Source organism: Maniola jurtina, chromosome W, assembly GCF_905333055.1.
Source record: "Maniola jurtina chromosome W, ilManJurt1.1, whole genome shotgun sequence".
NCBI classification, from domain to species: domain Eukaryota; kingdom Metazoa; phylum Arthropoda; class Insecta; order Lepidoptera; family Nymphalidae; genus Maniola; species Maniola jurtina.
In genome coordinates, this window is record NC_060057.1 from 5,487,662 (window position 1) to 5,506,789 (window position 19,128).

At 35.0% G+C, this 19,128-nt stretch overlaps 2 protein-coding genes and 1 long non-coding RNA gene across 3 annotated transcripts in view; 2 read left to right on the forward strand and 1 right to left on the reverse strand.

The window, feature by feature from the left end:
* Positions 1-3,185: 3,185 nt before the first annotated feature.
* LOC123879936 lies at positions 3,186-5,114 on the forward strand. Its single transcript, XM_045927798.1, has one exon. It carries the CDS (start codon positions 3,266-3,268, stop codon positions 4,235-4,237), a length of 972 nt encoding a protein of 323 aa, XP_045783754.1. The 5' UTR covers positions 3,186-3,265; the 3' UTR covers positions 4,238-5,114.
* A 1,456-nt stretch (positions 5,115-6,570) lies between these two features.
* Positions 6,571-6,937, reverse strand: LOC123879870. Its single transcript, XR_006799082.1, has 2 exons — positions 6,871-6,937; positions 6,571-6,820 (listed from the first exon to the last, which is right to left on the reverse strand). It is a non-coding gene; the product is annotated as an uncharacterized LOC123879870 (long non-coding RNA).
* A 12,047-nt stretch (positions 6,938-18,984) lies between these two features.
* LOC123879832 overlaps positions 18,985-19,128 on the forward strand; it is a 76,008-nt gene continuing 75,864 nt past the window's right edge. Inside the window, exon 1 of the mRNA XM_045927725.1 lies at positions 18,985-18,989. The gene's annotated coding sequence lies outside the window, so the exon portion shown is untranslated. The remainder of the gene's footprint in view (positions 18,990-19,128) is intronic.

A 19,128-nucleotide genomic window follows, 5' to 3' on the forward strand; every position in this document is an offset into this window, starting at 1 on the left:
CGGTATATCCTGTAGTTATTGGAAAAGTTGTACAACGATGTAATTTATTTCTGTAAAACGAGTTGGCGGCCATTTTGTATTTTTTTTAATTTTTCGAAAGTTTGAACACGTTTTTGAGGCAGTTGGCAACATTTTGGAAAGTCAATATGTATGAATCGATTGTGTATCTCGGCTGGCAGTATGGAGATATGCAACCGGTGTTGCCACATTTGGGGAGATTTTCGAGATTTTCAACTAGAAAACTCCTGTAAAATTTTGTATGAAAAATTTTTTTTTCACTGATAGTGTCGTATAGAAAACAAAAAGTTAGTAAGCCAAAATTATGGAGAGAGCTGATGATTGAGGGTTTCGGAGACGGATGGAGGGCCCGCTTAAGGTATTGAAGATAGGTGGAGGGTGCTCGAGCAAATGTCATTCATGACGTCATCCAATTGCCAAAAAGCTGAAAAAAAATTCAAAATGGCGAAGAAAAGATGGCCGCCATACAAATTTCGCCGGCGTCCAGCTCGGAGGGTATAAAAGATGGAGGTGTGGTTTCTTGGAAAAAGAGAATCAGGATCCGAAGGTCTACTCGATGAATAGAAAAAAAATTCAAAATGGCGGAATTTATTTTTCCATACATTTTGTATGGCGATTATGAATGTCTCATTTTCCTAGAAAGAGACGCAAAACAATACATTGATGTATGGGAGATATGTTCGGATGCGCAATATGAGTAGGGGAAAATTATGACATTTCAGAAAAACAAGATGGCGGCCTATATGATTTTCGCAACTCTTTTGTTTTCCAACCGATTTCGTTGAAACTCACAATCTTTGAAGAATGTAGTAAACAATTAATAGAAAAAGTGGAAAATTTTGGAAAAACAAGATGGCCGCCGTACAAATTTCGTCGGTGTCTATCTCGGAGGCTATAAAAGATGGAAGAGTGGTTTTTGGCAAAAGATTATCAGGGTCCGAAGGTCTACTCGATGAATAGAAAAAAAATTCAAAATGGCGGAATTTTTTTTCCCATAGAAAATGTATGGTGAGTATTGGATGTCTCATTCTCCTAGAAAGAGACAGAAAACGATACAATGATGTTAGGGAGATATGTTTAAGTACACGATATGAGTAGGGAAAAATTCTGTGGTCGTAAGGAAAAGGGGCACAAGTCAGATACGCGGCTACAGCTCGTTTCGCCAGTACGGACCAAAGAAAGAAATTAGTCGAGACAGCGTTTCTTAAAATCAAGATACCGTTTGAAATATACATTATATTGTGATTTAATTTATAGTTTTCTTTTGTAAATGAGCTCATATAATAAATAATCCAATTTTTTTTAATTTATTATTATATATTTTAAATTAATGTGACTTGTGCCTCTTTTCTAAACCCAACTTCGGCTGCCAACCTTACGTCATACTAACTTAGGCCATTTTTTAGTAAGCAGTTATTAATAAAAACGAACAAATTAAGATAATTTGTTTGTTATACTATTCATTAATTTGATAAAAATACTTATAATCTTAGATCACCGGATGTAGCTGGTTCAAATCTCAATAATTGGAAGTATTTGTGTTATTAACACAGATTTTTAGATGATTCTATGTTTATGTAAATGTGATTTTGATATTATATTATATTAAATATTATATTATATTAGATTTAGATTTATATTAGGTACATTTAATTTTTGGTTGTCTGTAAATTATTTTTAAAAGTGATGTTAACAAGAATTGCTGCAAACCAAAGGTAAACCTTTATTTGCTGAAGGGTTCTTTGTTTCTTCAATTTTCTAGATTAGCAAAATCTGCTTTTATTTGATGACTGTCAAGTTGGTGTCTCTTTTTCAATGGGCTCTACTAATTTAATTATCATATGTATCGCTTCATAGGTATTACACGTGTCTAGAACTGGCTTTTGAATTTAAGACCAGTGCTCTTAAATATTTTGCCAAAGTGTAATCTGGAAACTGGATATGTCTTCTTTATACATTTCGTACCCACATAAATTGTTAAGTTCAAGCCTAATAGAAGATAGGCTTTGCCTGTGTGTCGTCGTGAATAATGAGATCTATAAGTTAGGTAAGTCATAAAGTAAGTAGATTATGTGGTCAAGAATTATTTATTCTTTTCTTCCGAAATTTTAGAAGGTGGAGTTGTAAGATCTAGTTTTGTCATTACTTGTAATGATGCCGGATTTTTTTTTTTTTTTTTTTTGGAAGAAGGATTTTTAATAACTGTTCGCATAAATTTGTCTGTCTCACAAAATGTCTGTTTGAAAGATTCTTATTTCAACTAAGACTTCTAAACTCCAGACAATCTAATCCCGAAATACATGGTCAATTGGTTAATGTAATTGACATTTCTTCCAAAAATAAATTTTGTCCACTGATCGTTAAACGGACCTAAATCTTTTTAGGACCATGTGAAATCAGTTGTGCTAAATATAAAACTCTCTTATTGAAATCACTATGATTTCAGTACTCTTGAAATATCTGACTTTGCTGCTCAAAGGTAAATTTTATAAGCAGATTTCTTCCTGCAATCTGATTAATGTTTTACTCATAGATATGTGTTTTACTTTACTCGCACTAACTATTCTTCCTTTTTGGTTTATATAATGTATCCTCTGTTTCTTTTAAGTTTTATAATGGACCTTATATTGTTAGTCTTCCTCTTTCTTTCGTTGTGAGTAAGATGAATCTAGAATAAGAAATATAGTTCTGAATTTACCGGTAGTATACAAATTATACAACAAAATTATAGGAGTAGGGCGTAGGACTACGGACACGTTTTGACAATAAAAAAATAACAAATAAGTTATAACTAAACCGTTAACTAAGTAATAATAAATTAGAAAACTTATTACCTACTTAGGTACTTCCGAAGTGGTACAAAAGAATCCATAACTGACTTAAATGAAACAATGGTGGTGGAATCTTGCGCAAAGGTCCAGGTGCCTAGCAAACAGTGTTGTCCTGTAATGGGATCGGTGACCTAACGGTTCGATAGTAATAATTGGCCCAAAAAAACACCAAAACAATTAAACAGTGCAACTTCGGTCATTTATCATGAGCTTTTTTTGTTCTGAAACGCAACGATTTGAGAACTAAGTAGACATGATGCCATATTCCAAACCAAAAATTTTGCGAAACCTTGTTACAAGTAGGAATGATTTAAGTTGTGCCCCTATTAGTCGTCGACTAACGGTCGCACGTAACACACGCACGTTAAGCGATCACATACATAATTCCAATAGTACCTACTTAGTACCCACCTGCAATGCAGTCTAAGTGTGATGTGTGTAAAAGAACGATTACAAAATCACTACCGGGATTAGAATGCAGTAAGTGTGACAGAGTTGTGCATCTTAACACCAGATGCAGTGGTCTGACTGGTAAGCAAATCGCCGCCCTCAAAGCGGCCACCAGCTTAGAGTGGACTTGCCTTGAATGCCAGCGGGAGTCACCAAGACGCAATTCATCAATCATTATGCCGGAAGAAGACGACGAAGACGACAACACACCTGTCCAAATTGACGCAAAGAAGCTGTTGAGCAACATCTCCAAGGAAGTTGAAAAGGCGATTAAAAGCGAAATGCGTGAACTTAATGAGGCATTGCAGTTTCATAGTGGAAAGCTAGACGAAGTCGTGGAGTGTATGGACGCATTTAAACAAACCATTAAAGTACTCGAAAGGAAAAATGTGGAGCTAACCAATAAAAATAATAACCTAGAAACTCGTGTTGGAGCCCTCGAGCAAAGGTTACAAGAAATCGAGCAAGAAAAGCTTACAAATTCAGTGGAGATTGCAAATGTACCATACCAGAGCATAGAAGCGGACAGTAAAATATTGGAAAAGGTGGCCCTGAAACTCCAACTACCCACTGGAGGTATAAAAAGCTCACGAAGACTCCAAGGGAAGAAAGAACAACCGCCGAACATTAGAGTGGAATTACAAGACGAATGTACTCAAGAACAATGGATTACGGCTGCTAAAAGCATCAAAACTATGGTAGTGGACCTTTGCCCCTCCGAGAAAAATAATAAGGATATAGTTTACATTAGTGAAGCAATGACGAAAACCAACAAGACTTTACTGTGGAAGGCTAAGCAAGAACTAAAGATTAACCAGAAATTCAAGTACGTATGGTTTAAAAAAGGATTCGTAAAGGCACGCAAAGACGACGGTTCAAAAACCTATATTTTACGAACAATGGCGGATGTAAACGCCCTCATAAAGAACAAATCATAGGCATTATCTGTTAGTCATATTATTTCATTAAAAAAAAAAGTTATACCTGCGTTTTAATATGGACAGTTCACTAGACGAAATCTACGAATTATCGGACTGTATGAATATTAATGACTTTTTAAATAACATCTCTAATACAAACATAAACCTATTGTGTGTACATTTCAACATTAGATCTCTTATAAAAAACTTCGCCACGCTTGAACAGTGTATACTTACTTCAAATAAATGTATTGACGTAGTTATCCTCACCGAAGCTAATATATCTGATAAAATTAGTTGCCTTTATCATATAAATGGCTATCAAATGTTCACAGCTCTAAGAAAGTCAAGAAGGGGCGGTGGCATTATCGTTTATGTACGTAATAAAAACAAATGTAGCATAAAAAATATTAGAACAAACTACTTCGAAAATATATTATTTACAATAACCACCCCTTCTAACTACACTGCGAACATTTGTGCTACTTACCGTCCTCCTAATACAAGTAAAAATCTATTTATCGACGAACTCTTTACCACTATTGATAAATTCGCAAAAACCACAGATTTTTACTTTCTAGGAGATATTAACATAAATCTGAGACTAGACAACCCTATAAAACATAAATACAGTAACATGCTGCACAGCCTAGGCCTTATGTGTGGGATCACTGCACATACTAGGATTGAATTATGTAATGGCAAAATAAGCAAATCGTGTATAGATCACATTTATGCTCGATCCCGCACACAAGACCTGTATACGGCGGCGATCGGTACGACACTGGCTGACCACCGGGCGGTGATACTCGCTTGCCTCGGCGCTCGAGCACAGGATGTTCCGAAATATAGAACTTGTCTTAACAACCAAAAATTATTCTCATCATTAGAACAGATAGAATGGGGGTCTACAAATAACATGACGTGTCCAATATCTATATATAATTACCTAAAGACTAGACTTACGGAATGCTACAAAAAATCTGAATATAAAATAAAAATAAAACCTAACAACGTACGAAGTCAAAACGTATGGATCAATAAAAAAATTATTCAAGCATGTGAGTATAGGGATGATTTGTTCATAAAATGGATAAAAAACACAAATGATCTAATCGCAAAACAAAAATACAATAAAGCCCGAAACTACGCGAATATGTTAATTAAAAAAACTAAAAATAAAACCACAAAGTCGGACATCATCGCAAACAAAAATAACCCTAAAAATCTATGGAGTATATTGAATAGGCTAACTGGCAAAATGAAGTCTTCAATAGACGAAGTACTGCAAAGTACCTTTGGTGGTCATTGCAAAGACATTGCAAACAATTTTGCGGATACGTTTAACAATAGCGTCAAACGGATAATTCCTAAATGCTCCGAACCATTGCTCGATAATTCAACATATAGCTCTTCAGCAAATGTCACCATGCGCTTTAAGCCTGCAGATCCCAAATCTGTAGAAAAAATAATTAAATCTCTAAACAGTAATAAAGCACCAGGAGTAGATCGGATAAGAGCTATTGACATAAAGATGCTAAGTGAAAAAATTAAAGCAATCCTATCGAACCTGATAAATGCAAGCGTAATTACAGGTAAGTATCCCACTGAACTAAAAACTGGCATTGTAAGACCAATACATAAAAAAGGTAGTAGGTTGGATTGTGATAATTATAGACCGATAACGATATTACCTACGGTTGACAAAATAGTCGAAAAATACATAAGTAATCAAATACACAATTTTTATGATAGCAATGACATACAATGTAACGAAGCGTTACATGTTATATTGTATTTATATTATTATTTTATCTATTTATTATTAAAAATCATATTTTTTGATATAACTAAGTATAATTTATAATTGTATGCAATAGTATATAAAGTTAAGTGTTGCAATTACCGAACGCATATTTTAATGGCGTCCTGTTTTCTAATGTCAGCCGACTTTTGACGGCTGAAGTCAGCTTGTTTGACAGGAGATTTTCGGTTCGCCGCCACTCCTGGATATATTTTTTTCATCCTGAATAAATATCTGGAATACGTGTTTTTTTTCAAATGTTTTTTTATCTAAAATAATTTCTGCTGTGTAATTTTGCTCCCGTTAAAGGGTAAGTTTTGGATGGTACTTAAAACAATGTAAATCGTAGTTATTGCGTTGTCATTTTTCCGCCATGTTTCATACTTAGTAATTTTTCAAATTTCGATTATTTTGTTAGTTTATTGTAATAATCATAACCTTAGTAGTTAATTTTACCCTTTGCATTAACTATTTCGTAGTTTATTCATTAGAATTTTTCACGTAGATTGCATCATCATTTAAAATTCTCAGCCGACCCTCATTTTTATATTTTTTTGTTAACAATTTCGTTCTTTTAATATTTTGGGCCTTCTGCCATTTATTTAGCCTACTTAATTGTAAACTCCGTTCTGGTTTCTTAACACCGGCAATTCTACCACGTCGAAGTACCTACCTTGTGTTCGACGAGGCCCGGGTTCGATTCCAAAACGGAGATTGATACACCAGTTGATAACCCACCTTGGTTATCAATTTCAGGAGCAGAGTTTGGACTTTAAAGCCACGTTTGTGGTTAAAACCTTCAGCACGCCCATCCACGTCAGCACCGTCGGGATCCCACGGCCAAGACTCGCTGACCAATACTCCGCGCCTCACACCACCTAAGAGGCCATCGTCACAGGGGAGTACGGTCTCACACTCCCTAAGGAATTTGCCGAAATCGACCTATACCACGACCCTACAAATTTGTGTGCCACCGACTAGCTAAGCCGCGGTAGTTTCTGTACCATTTCTAAACTTAATTAGTATTATTAAACTTTACCGTGTGCTAATCAATCTTCCATTTTTTTAATTCTTATTAACTTTTCTAACACCCGGTACAACTAACAAACAATCAATATGGATTCCAACCACGTAAGAACACTACTCAACTGCTTTCAGCATTCACAGATAGTATATACAAACATATTGACAATAAAAAGCATATTCTGGCCGTATTCATTGACTACAGCAAGGCTTTCGATACATTAAGACATAATAAACTATTGCAAACCTTAGAAGACAGCGGAATTAGAGGTAAGCTACTCACATGGTGTGAAAACTACCTGCAAGAAAGATCTTACAGGGTAAGAGTTGGTGACGAGGATAGTCTTCCAGTACAGGTAACGGAAGGAACGGCACAAGGATCTGTACTTGGACCTTTGCACTACCTTACTTACGTAAATAGTCTGTCCAACACCATAAAGAAGTGTGAGATCTACCAATTTGCAGACGACACTTGTTTAGTTGCCGCGGCCGACAATATAGAAGAGGCGCTCACGCAACTTCAAGCTGATTTCGACTCGCTGGCAAAATGGTCTCACGACGCTGGGCTGGTGCTCAGTGCCAGCAAAACTAAACTGATATACATTAGCACCAGCCACAATAGAAGCTCGTACAAGCCTAAACTAATAGCGCATAATCACCATTGCCTTCATGTGAATACCGCTAAGAATCTGACACCTTGTACCTGTGATGCAATCGACGTAGTTGACAAGCACACCTATCTTGGGCTTGTCATCGACAGTCGACTTAACTGGACAGACCACGTAAACCATGTATGTGACAGGCTTAGAGGGATTTTAGCTAAATTTTCGCTAATAAAATCTAAAATACCATACAAAACTCTCTTATTACTGTACATATCTTTGGCTGAATCAGTTATATCATATGGGTTGTCAAGCTACGGGAGAACATACAAAACTCACCTGGATAAAATATTTGCACTTCAAATACGCATCCTAAAGCAAATAGTTCCAAATAAAATCAAATTAGCTCATAAAGATGATTACCGTAAACTATTTGCTTTCTGCAAAATAATACCAGTACATGAAAAAACAGAACTGACATTATTACTTGAACAATATTTTAATGAAAACTTAAGGAAAGTGCAGACCCCATATTCAGCTCGAAGAATTGACAACCCTAAACTCCTCTTACCTAAATATAACAACTTATATGGAAAAAGAAGATTGAATTACGTCATACCTAACTTAATTAATCAGCTCCCTAAGTCATTAACCGACGTAATAAATCAAAAAAATATAAAAGTTAAATTAAAGGAATACTACCAACAAATTATAATTTCGAAGTATAATAATTAAACTGTATATTAGGCAGTTTAATTATTGTACCTATTTAATTTTGTAAATAACGTGCCATAATTATCGAAATATTGAATTTAGAAATAAATATCTACTTGCTACTATAACTAACACTTACTAATAATATTAATATCTTAATTCACTAATAATACTAACAACTAAACTTACTTATAATACTTATAACTTGCAAATAATAATACTAACAACTTAACTTACCACTAACATATACTAATATCAAGCAATATTTAGCATCATAATTGATAGTTGAATTACTTGACCTAAACATTGCACTTACACAAAACAAAATCATCCTGTACCAAAGTTATAAATCACACACGAAGTAGTGTTAGTAAGATATCATATTACATGAAATAGTGTGAGTGAGCGTCAACTGGTTTTACCACGTCTTACGCTATTTGCACCATCCTACCTACCAACTTTTTTTTTATCTACCTACATATATTCATAATTCTTAATGATAACCCATATTTAGCCTAATGTTGTTAGTTTATAAGTTTAGTAGTAAGTACCAGTAGAAATTGTTATACTAGATTAAATTATTGTTACGTGCACTACACATTGTCGACGACACCTATAACAGGTGTGCGGAAAAACTGATCAAGTTTATGTACACACCTGTTTTGTAAAATTTGTAAAAATTTGTTCCTAAATAAATAAATTATTATTATTATTATTATTATTCTTTGTTAAGAAGTGGTTAAGACAAACGATAATCGACTTGTGCCCAATTTTTGTTTAGTTTTTATTCTGGAATAAATAAAGTTTTCGTAAAATATGCCTCTTTCCCTTGAAGCTTGAAATAATATATTTCATTAGTGAGTTTTTGTAATTTTAGTGAAAAATGCGACTTGTGCCCCTTTTCCTTCCGACCACAGAATTATGATATTTTAGAAAAACAAGATGGCGGCCGACGTGATTTTTGCAACTTTTTTTGTTTTCCAACCGATTTCGTTGAAACTCGCAATCTTTGAAGAATGTAGTAAACGATTAATAGAAAAAGTGGAAAATTTTGGAAAAACAAGATGGCCGACATACAAATTTCGCCGGTGTCCAGCTCGGAGGGTATAAAAGATGGAAGTGTGGTTTCTCGGCAAGAGATGATCAGGGTCCGAAGGTCTACTCGATGAATAGAAAAAAAATTCAAAATGGCGGAATTTATTTTTCCATACATTTTGGATGGCGAATATTTTATGTTTTATTCTCCTAGAAAGAAACAATAAACGATACGATGATGTTTGGGAGATATGTTCGGGTGAACGATATGAGTAGGGAAAAATTATGATATTTCAGAAAAACAAGATGGCGGCCGACGTGATTTTTGCAACTCTTTTGTTTTCCAACCGATTTCGTTGAAACTTGCAATCTTTGAAGAATGTAGTAAACGATTAATAGAAAAAGTGGAAAATTTTGGAAAAACAAGATGGCCGCCGTACAAATTTCGTCAGTGTCTATCTCGGAGGCTACAAAAGATGGAAGAGTGGTTTCTTGGCAAAAGATGATCAGGGTCCGAAGGTCTACTCGGTGGAACAAACTCTGCATGCTCGCGGACCACTTTAGTGGTCCGCGCACCCACGCACCCTACTTTATTAACCTCAACTACCCCGTTTTTACAAAAAATGATATGGATGTCGTTTTCAGGGTTTTCCAGGGTGCTGATTATGATAACGACATTTATTTTGAAATCCAAGATGGCGGACATGCATTTTTTAAGAAAAAAATCGATATGGGTGTCCTTTTATGGTGTTTTTGGGGTGAATTTTGTATCTTAATAAATAAATTCGATTTAATACAATATAGTGAAACCTAACCACGTCACGCGAGCTGCTTTAGCAGCTCGCGCACCGAGCGAAACACTAGTATTATATATAACGCTGACGTCTATCACTTAATTTCTTTTTATCATAATATATAAGCAAAGCCTGTCGATATTTACAGTTTTCTTCACACATAATCTTCCTGATCTCCTTTTCTTTGAGAAATACTGGACAGGACATTCTTTCAAGTGCCATATAATTCCCATTGCAGTTAATGCAAGAATATATCTTGGTCTCACAATTTGAGTGTTGTTCTCCACATTTTGGGCAAAAATCCTTCTTCCTTGGACAAAATTTCTTTGTGTGGCCATAGCGCCAGCAGGAAGAGCACTGCGTGACAGGAAATGTGAATGGTTCCACCTTAAACCTGCACCCGTATATAAGTATATACGAGGGTAAGGTAGGACTCCTAAAACACACCCTCACTGATTCACTCTCAATCCAGTCACCATTATCTAAACATCTCCTTAATCTCTTAGTAGATAAAATTTCGAATTCACTTTCGAAACTCGCCAGCATTTTTTCCTCTTGAACATCCAAATCAATATTTCGTACTACACCGAATATCATTTGCAACCACTCATTATCATTAACTGACATCTATAATCTGCTTCCGCAAACCTTTTATTGCTTAGTAGCTTATGAGCATTTTCTTTGTCACCAAACTCTGTCAAAACTTTAAAAGGACTTTTATATTTAATACTCAATATGCTTAGTATATTTTCTGATCGTAATAGTTTCGCTAGTGCCATTTGTTTAGGCAAAATTTCCTTTGACGTAACCCTCACCTCAATCTTCTCATTTTCTTCTGTTTGTCACATCATATCGATGTCATCATTCAAATCACTGCTTCCCGACTTGCGTACAACGAGACGTTTGGTACGCCGCCGCGCTACCATTGTAAATCCTTCTTCGTCAATAGTAGCGGCGCGAGTATCACGCAGTTTGTCACGCAAACTTTTTTCCCGTTGCCTTTTTTCGCATCGTACACTTTCGTCAAATTCATTTTCACACGAAATATAACGTTCGCACTCCATTTCCTTACTAAATTCACTCATATTCCCATTTGATTATTTTGGTGAGGGTAAACAAAAAACTTTTATCAATTATTGAGAAAGCGCCCGCTCCAAACGAGTGCGTTCGCACGAATGTAAATTACATTTGAGTGAAAGGTGTTACCTGCGATAACTTTTCGACTTTATTAGTTGCATGACTATTAACTAGCTACGACAAAAAAGTATATAATTGCATTAAAACCAATCATTTTATAGCAGATACATTAAACACACGTTTGAAGTGAAACTTAAAACTACTACATTTAATTTGTAGATCTATTGTGTAGCGTTTAATATCTTTTATCCTGCGCACGCCTCCGTCCCTGGATGACGTCTATGTCTGGTGCAGTTGCTGAGAAAGAAAAAAAAAAAAAACAATAAGAAAATTGAATTTGGCTATTTCCCGAATTCCAATAAGTGGCCTCCAATCTACTGTCGTGATTCGATTTTTACTGTTTAATAATTCCATAATTATTCAGAGTTTTGAGCAAATCGTGTTTGTCCATAGTCAATATTATTTTCAAGTGGCAACTTTAATAATATCATTTATTATGTCCACATTTTGGCCAAGTCTTTATACATATTTTAATATAATATTCCTCTTTAATATTATTACTCAAAGAATATTGCTTATTTTTACAAAAAATGTGAAAAAAAATTCATTCTCTTGCAGCCACACCTCCACCCGCCCAAGTGTTTGCGATGGCACAGGTACCTGCACCCGCCCAAGTATTTGCGATGGCACAGACACCTCCAGCGGTGGTACCCATGTAAGTAAATAATACACTTTGTACTGATATTTCTATAAAGCTACTAGAGGATGCCCGCGACTTCGTCCGCGTGGATTAAGGTTTTTAAAGATCCCATGGGAACTGTTTGATTTTCTGGGATAAAAAGGGGATAAAAACTTGCCTATGTCAATTACAGGGACGCAAGCTACCTCGGTACCTAATTTCATAGAAATCGGTTAAGCGGATGGGTTTTAGGGAATCCCGTAGGAACTCTATGTTTATTCGGAATAAAAAGTAGCCTATGTCCGTCCCCGGGATATAATAAATAAATAAATAAATAATTAAAAGTTTATTTAGCTCAATTACAGAATCACAAAAAAAAACAGGAATAAAAATAAAAATACAATTAAACTTAAATATTAATTAAACTTAAAACTAGAAAATACTATTAAACTATTGTTGTGTCTGTGAGCTAAAAGGGCTCTGCCTCAGCAAGATGCTGCAGTATTTGACTACTGCAGCGCTGATTTTCAGGCAGAGCCCTGGTGTCACGACCTGACAACGAAACAGTGCATCTGCATATTAGATTAAATAACAGAAATAAAAAGCAATCTAAAAAAAAAAAGAATTACTAGTAGGGTAGAAAAAATATTATATACAGGGTGGTCAAAAAGTCGTGGATCAAACGCAATAGGGAGATAGAGGAGGTCAATTCCAGCAAAAAAAAAAATTCTACAGCATGGCCATATTTAAATTGCCCTAAAAGTTATGAATATTTTTGGGGTTTTTAACAAAATACCAAATTCTCTTACAATTACACTAATTAAAAAAAAAATGTGATAAAAAACAATAAAACAAACAATGTTGTGTCATTACTAGATAATGTATCAGCACTATAAACCTTCTTTTGAGGCTCTGGCTGCCAAATTAGAAGAGCAATTAATTTTTTCCCAAAACTTTTAAAGTGTTACCAAAAATTAAGTGTCACTTTAAAAGCGCACTGTGAAAAAAAAATGTACTACGAAAAAATGACCCTATATTAGAAAAACTTGCTGATTTAATGCCAATTCAAATGAGGTATAATACATTACTTTTTGTTTCGTAATTCTAGTATTATAATCGTTTTTTCATGTCAAGATGCAAATTTCAGTAGATTAGTTTAATTCAAAATAATTTTGAAGATTATCATGCTGCTAGTTAAACTGCTAGTTTTTTGTACGTTGGAATGCTAGAAACATCACTATGCTTGTCACACTTAAAATTTGTGAAAATAACAGAAACTTTTCACTACCACCACGTGCCAGAACTACCCAGAACGCCCGTCTTGCAAGTAGTTCATCTTTTCTTTTCATCTATTACTGATATATAACAGATCACTATCTGAGGGTGAATTTCCAAGGATGTGGAAAAAGGCTAGGGTGGTCCCGGTTTTCAAAAGCGGGGACAGAAAGGACATAACTAAATATAGACCTATATGTATTTTATCGGTGTTTTCAAAAGTGTTTGAATCATTAATCTGTCCAGTATTAACATGGTATATGAAATCAACAATAATAGAGAACCAACATGGGTTCATTAAGAAAAGATCAACTACATCTAATTTAGCACTTTTTGTTGATGACTTATCAAAAGCCCTCGACCAATCTAAACAAATAGATTGTGTTTATACTGATTTAGCCAAAGCATTTGATGTAGTCGATCACAATATCCTGTTGGCAAAGCTTGCAAAATACGGTATTTGTGGAAATCTTCTTAATTGGTTAGAGTCATATTTAAAAAACCGCAACATGAATGTGGTCATCGGAGGATATCAATCCAATTCCTTCGTTGCAACTTCAGGAGTACCACAGGGATCCATTCTTGGCCCTGCGCTATTTGGTATATTCATTAATGACATTGCCGAATGCTTTTTGTACTGTCAATTCCATCTTTATGCAGACGACCTCAAATTGTATAACACAATTAATAATGTTAGTGATGCCATAAACATGCAACAGGATATAAATAGACTTTCAGTGTGGTGTAATAATAATAATTTAAAATTAAATTGCTTAAAATGTTATAGTATAACATTTAGCAGGAAAGTAAACAATATTAACTTTGATTACATTATTGATGGCAACATTTTAGAAAACGTTAAACAAATAAGTGACCTTGGGATCATAATCGATCATAAACTCAGCTTTATACCACATACGGATTACGTTATTACAAAGGCACTTAAATTATTAGGTTTTATTATTCGAAATACCAAAGAATTTAAAAAGTCTTCTACGAAACTAACACTTTTTAACTCATTGATCCGAAGTAGACTCGAGTATTGCTCTGCGGCCTGGAATCCGTACTACCAAGTGCATAAAAGTAGGATAGAAAGGGTGCAAAAGAAATTTTTACGGCACGTAGCCTACAAAGAAAATATTTTAAAGGAAATTAATAATTATAATGATCTTTTAAAACGTTATAAAACCCTTTCACTATCCAATCGCAGAGAAATGATAGATCTCTGTTTCTTACATAAGATTATAAATGGGGATATTGATTGTCCAAATTTATTAAATAGAATACGACTGTCAATACCAAAACAAAACGCAAGATCACTTATAAAGAGCAAGCAAACATTTAGGGCCAGAATATGTAAAAGTAACCTTGGTAGTGCTGCTCCTCTGAATAGAATTGTGATATCCTATAATAATGTGTTCAGAAAAGCTAACCTAGATATTTTTCAACACTCCGCTTCGTTATTTAAAAACAAAATTAAAAACCACCTAATGAGTCTTTAAATATTCCATAGTAACTCTAATATAAAATATTTAAAGATTCATTTTGAAATTGTAGGGTGCTATTTTTATTCTTTTTAGTTTTTATTGTTAGTTTTAAAAATTGTTGTACTTTTGGCTTTAATTTAATTATTATAGATCTTATGCAAAGAATGTCTTAGGTTAAGTTTTACTATTTAGAAGTTTTAGATTAAGCATGTTGAGTTAGCCTGTAAGTGAGTATACATTGATAGTCCTAAGTTTATATAAGTCGTCATAATTACTTTTCTTTGTATACCGTTGGCTTCCTATTAAATAAAATAAAATAAAATAAAAAATAAAATTTAAATATGGCCATGCTGTAGAATTTTTTTTGCTGGAAATGACCTCCTCTATCTCCCTATTGCGTTTGATCCACGACTTTTTGACCACCCTGTATATATTATAATTTATTGTATATACATACATATATAGATATTATACAAATATAAACATGAGTAGGGTCGACATGTCTTCAGCAAGGAATACGATTTTTTAATTTTTTATCTTTACTGTAGACTTCATGGAACAAAGAGGCAGCTTAGCATTATGGGAAACTGGTGTAGGTAGCAGGTATAAGTATAGTGCAGTGCATGGAAGATTTGGAATGAACCTTAACCCAACGCTTTTTGTTTTTCTAAAACATATTTTTTTAATTTTTTTTTTAAAAGAAATTGCGGATTTTAATACACGGGCTGGGGGCGGGAGATCATTCCAGATCTTGCAGGCTGCGTGTTTAAAAGTGCCTCGGAATGCGGCAGTTTTGTGCCTTGCCATAGCAATTCGGGGTGCAGATCTTATACTGTATTTGCTTTTTTCTTTGACCCATTTTATTTTAGCGTGCAAATATGCTGGCTTCCCTGCCAGAAAGTATGCCAAATAGCATTGTCGCTAAGTGTAGGTTACGCCGCGATTCCATGTTTAACATATTTGCGTTGTTTGTATGTGGGCTGACATGTGACCGAGGCGCTATGGAGAAACAAAATCGGGCACAATCGTTCTGAACCCTCTGCACTAACTTTGCTGACCTGGCTAACAAACATGGCCCGTAAACAGTGTCAGCATAGTTTAATTTTGATAGGATCAAAGCATCACGTAGACGTATCCTAACATCAGTACTCAGATAGGGGCGCATTTTGTTAATGACTTTTAGTCTATAGAAACAATTTTTAACGATATTTTTGAGGTGTGTTTCAAAACGCAGATTTGAATCAAAAAAAAATTGGTTGTCTGTAAAGTCGGTTGACTGACGATAGTTGAACGTGACAACAAAGGACGATTGTGCTTCTTTGTCGCTCGTTCCACGCTCTCGCTTGCACTTCAAGCCTTAAATGGAACGTCTCAGAGCGAGGTAACACCGCATGAGTCATGTTTTTTTGTGCGTGCAGCCGGCTCTATCGAATTATAAGACGTTGTCACGTCAATAACTCCTAAATTTCGTGCTTCATAAACTCTTTCCACCACCTCGTTTCCTATTTGAATGGTAGGGTTATATGATTCAATTTTAGCTATGGTTCCCTTTGTCCCTATAATCATTAGTTTAGTTTTTTGAGGATTAAGGTTGAGAGAGTTTGAATCTGACCAGTTTGCTATATTTGCAAGATCCTGACTAATTTTATCACAGCTTCAATTGTGTCTGATGGCCGGAAGGAGTAATAAAGTTGGACGTCGTCTGCGTATAAATGATATGAGCAATGTTTGATACTGTGAATCATATCTGCAGTGTACAATGCGAACAATATGGGGCTTAATATTGACCCCTGAGGAACTCCCCTACGGACTGGTAAGGTTGAAGAGGTTAACGTGTTGCCATTCGTTTGGCTTGTAAGGACTAACTGTTCCCTATTTTTAAAATAGCTGTCAAACCACTTAACCGTCTTGTTAGTGAAACCATAGTAGGTTAATTTGGATAGGAGTAAGGATGTATTAATGGAATCGAAAGCCCTGGAATAGTCTAGCAGAACCGACATGGTCCCCATGCGCTGATCTTGTGCAGTAAGTATATTATCTACTACATCCATGAGTGCTGTCGTTGTGCTATGGCTTTTACGAAAGCCAGATTGAAAAATAGGTAGTATATTTTTCTCCTCAATGTATTTGGTCATTTGACTGCATATCACCTTTTCCAAAATTTCGTCAGCTAATTTAAAATGAAAAGTGTCAGGACCAAACCTATTAAATTCAAAGAAAGTATAAGTGGACAATTTGGTCGTATTTTTATAAGGGACTAGCTGATACCCGCGACTTCGTTCGCGTGGATGAATTTTTTTTTTAAATTCCCGTGGGAACTCTTTGATTTTCCGGGATAAAAGTAGCCTATGTGCTAATCCAGGGTATAATCTATCTCCATCCTAAATTTCAGCCCAATCCATCCAGTAGTTTTTGCGTGAAGGAGTAACAAACATACACACAAACACACACACACACACACATACAAACTTTCTCCTTTATAATATTAGTGTGATGTGATTTCTAAAAAGTGCTTATTAATAAGTTCTGGGTTATTTAAAGACGTAGGGAGCTCATGTTCTTGCTTTTTTTTAATTACTAAAAATGATTTTAGATTTTTCCACATCACTACTGGGTTCTTAATATGTATGTTTATAAAGTATCTATAATAGGCATGTTTTTCTGCTTCAATGGCTTCAAGTACAGTTTTTTTAGGTCTTTGTAAAATATTTTATGTGAGTCTTTTTGCGTTGATTTGTACCTCTTGTAGCTTGCGTTTCGTAATTTAATGATTGATTTTATGGTATAAGTTATCCATGGACACTGCTGTTCTTTTTAAAGCGTTTTTTTACGCGGGGCGTGGAGATCAAAAATGTTTAATATATTGTTATTAAATGAAGCTAGCATGCTGTTTACTTCGCTCTCAATATTTATGTCCTTCCAGGGTACGTCGTTCAGATGCTGGTTAAAAAGTTGAGGGTCTACGTCTTTTAGAGGTCTGGTCATTATCCAGCGGGGTTTACTTTTTTCTTTCTTTATATTTAATGTGGTTGTAACTACCGCATGGTTTCCTAAATCGGGGATATGTTTCACAGCAACTTCTCGCACCTTTGCATCCGTACAGATTAAATCTATGAGAGTTTCACTATGGTCGGTGAAGTGAGTAGGTTGCGTCACTAACTGAGTCAGGTTTATGCAATGAATAAAGTCTTTAAAAAGCTTTGATTTAGCGTAGCTTAGATTTATCAAATTTATATTAAAATCGCCAAATAAAACCATGTTATCACAATCAGACGGACAAGTGACAGATTGCGTTAGTGCGTCTAGAAACAAATTAACATCCTGCCATGGCGGTCTATACGCTGTGCCCACGACAATACGTCTACCATTCGTTTTAGTCTCTATCCACATTTGCTCTACAGAGTGAAGGTTGGGGTGATCGCATATTTTAATTCTGATGTCTTTTTTTAAATAAAACCCCACTCCACCACCTCGGCCGCCACGAACGTCAGCTGGGCGCGGCTTATGGCGCAGCTTGTATCCCGGAACTATCGGCGCGAGTCCCTCTTCCCCTTCACGAATCCAAGTTTCATTAATTGCAATTATGTCCACATTTATTTCAGCCATTGCCTCAATAAACTGCTCATGTCTAGTTCCTAGAGAACCGTCATTAAATAATCCAATTTTAAAGTATGTAGACTTATCTTTTTTAACATTCATTTTTTTGAATTTTAAAAGAATTTTTGTGCATGTTAGAATTTTGTGCTGGTGTTTTAGTTTTAAAGTAAAATATAAAAATACACAGACATATAAAATACGTAACTTGTTTAGTAGGGAATTTACATTAGAAGTCTTAAAAATATCATACAGAGTAATCTTTCTTGAGACAGCGACCCGTCGACCTTGCGAACTAATCAAATTATAATAGATGAGTATTTGCGTGTAGCGTTTTATTTCTATTGTAGTAATATTTTTATAAAGATTGCTCATGACTAGGTGTGCGCACTGCAGAGAAGCACCTTGTATCTGTACTCTACATAATTTCCGGGAAAAAAATAGTAAAACTGTTCGAATATATACTCGGAAATGTAAATAGCTAAAACATAGTAATATAGTAACATAGATCTTAAATAATAAAGTTTTTATCTTAAAATAGTTCTTATTTTTAGAAACGCCATCATGGTCGTATAAATAAACACTAATAAGTAATTTATACAAAGTCATAACAATTGCTAACAACAGTTTAGAGACACATTTTCCTAGTTTTTCTTCAACCCAACTGGCATATCGCCAAAAATCCGTACTAGATCACCTTCTGATTTTATTAGGTGAGCTGATTTACCATCTCCTTGGCGCACATACCTATATTTTGCCGCGCTT

Coding starts and splice junctions, on each gene's coding strand:
- LOC123879936 (XM_045927798.1), top strand. CDS start 3,266: ATGCAGTCTAAGTGTGATGTGTGTAAAAGAACGATTACAAAATCACTA.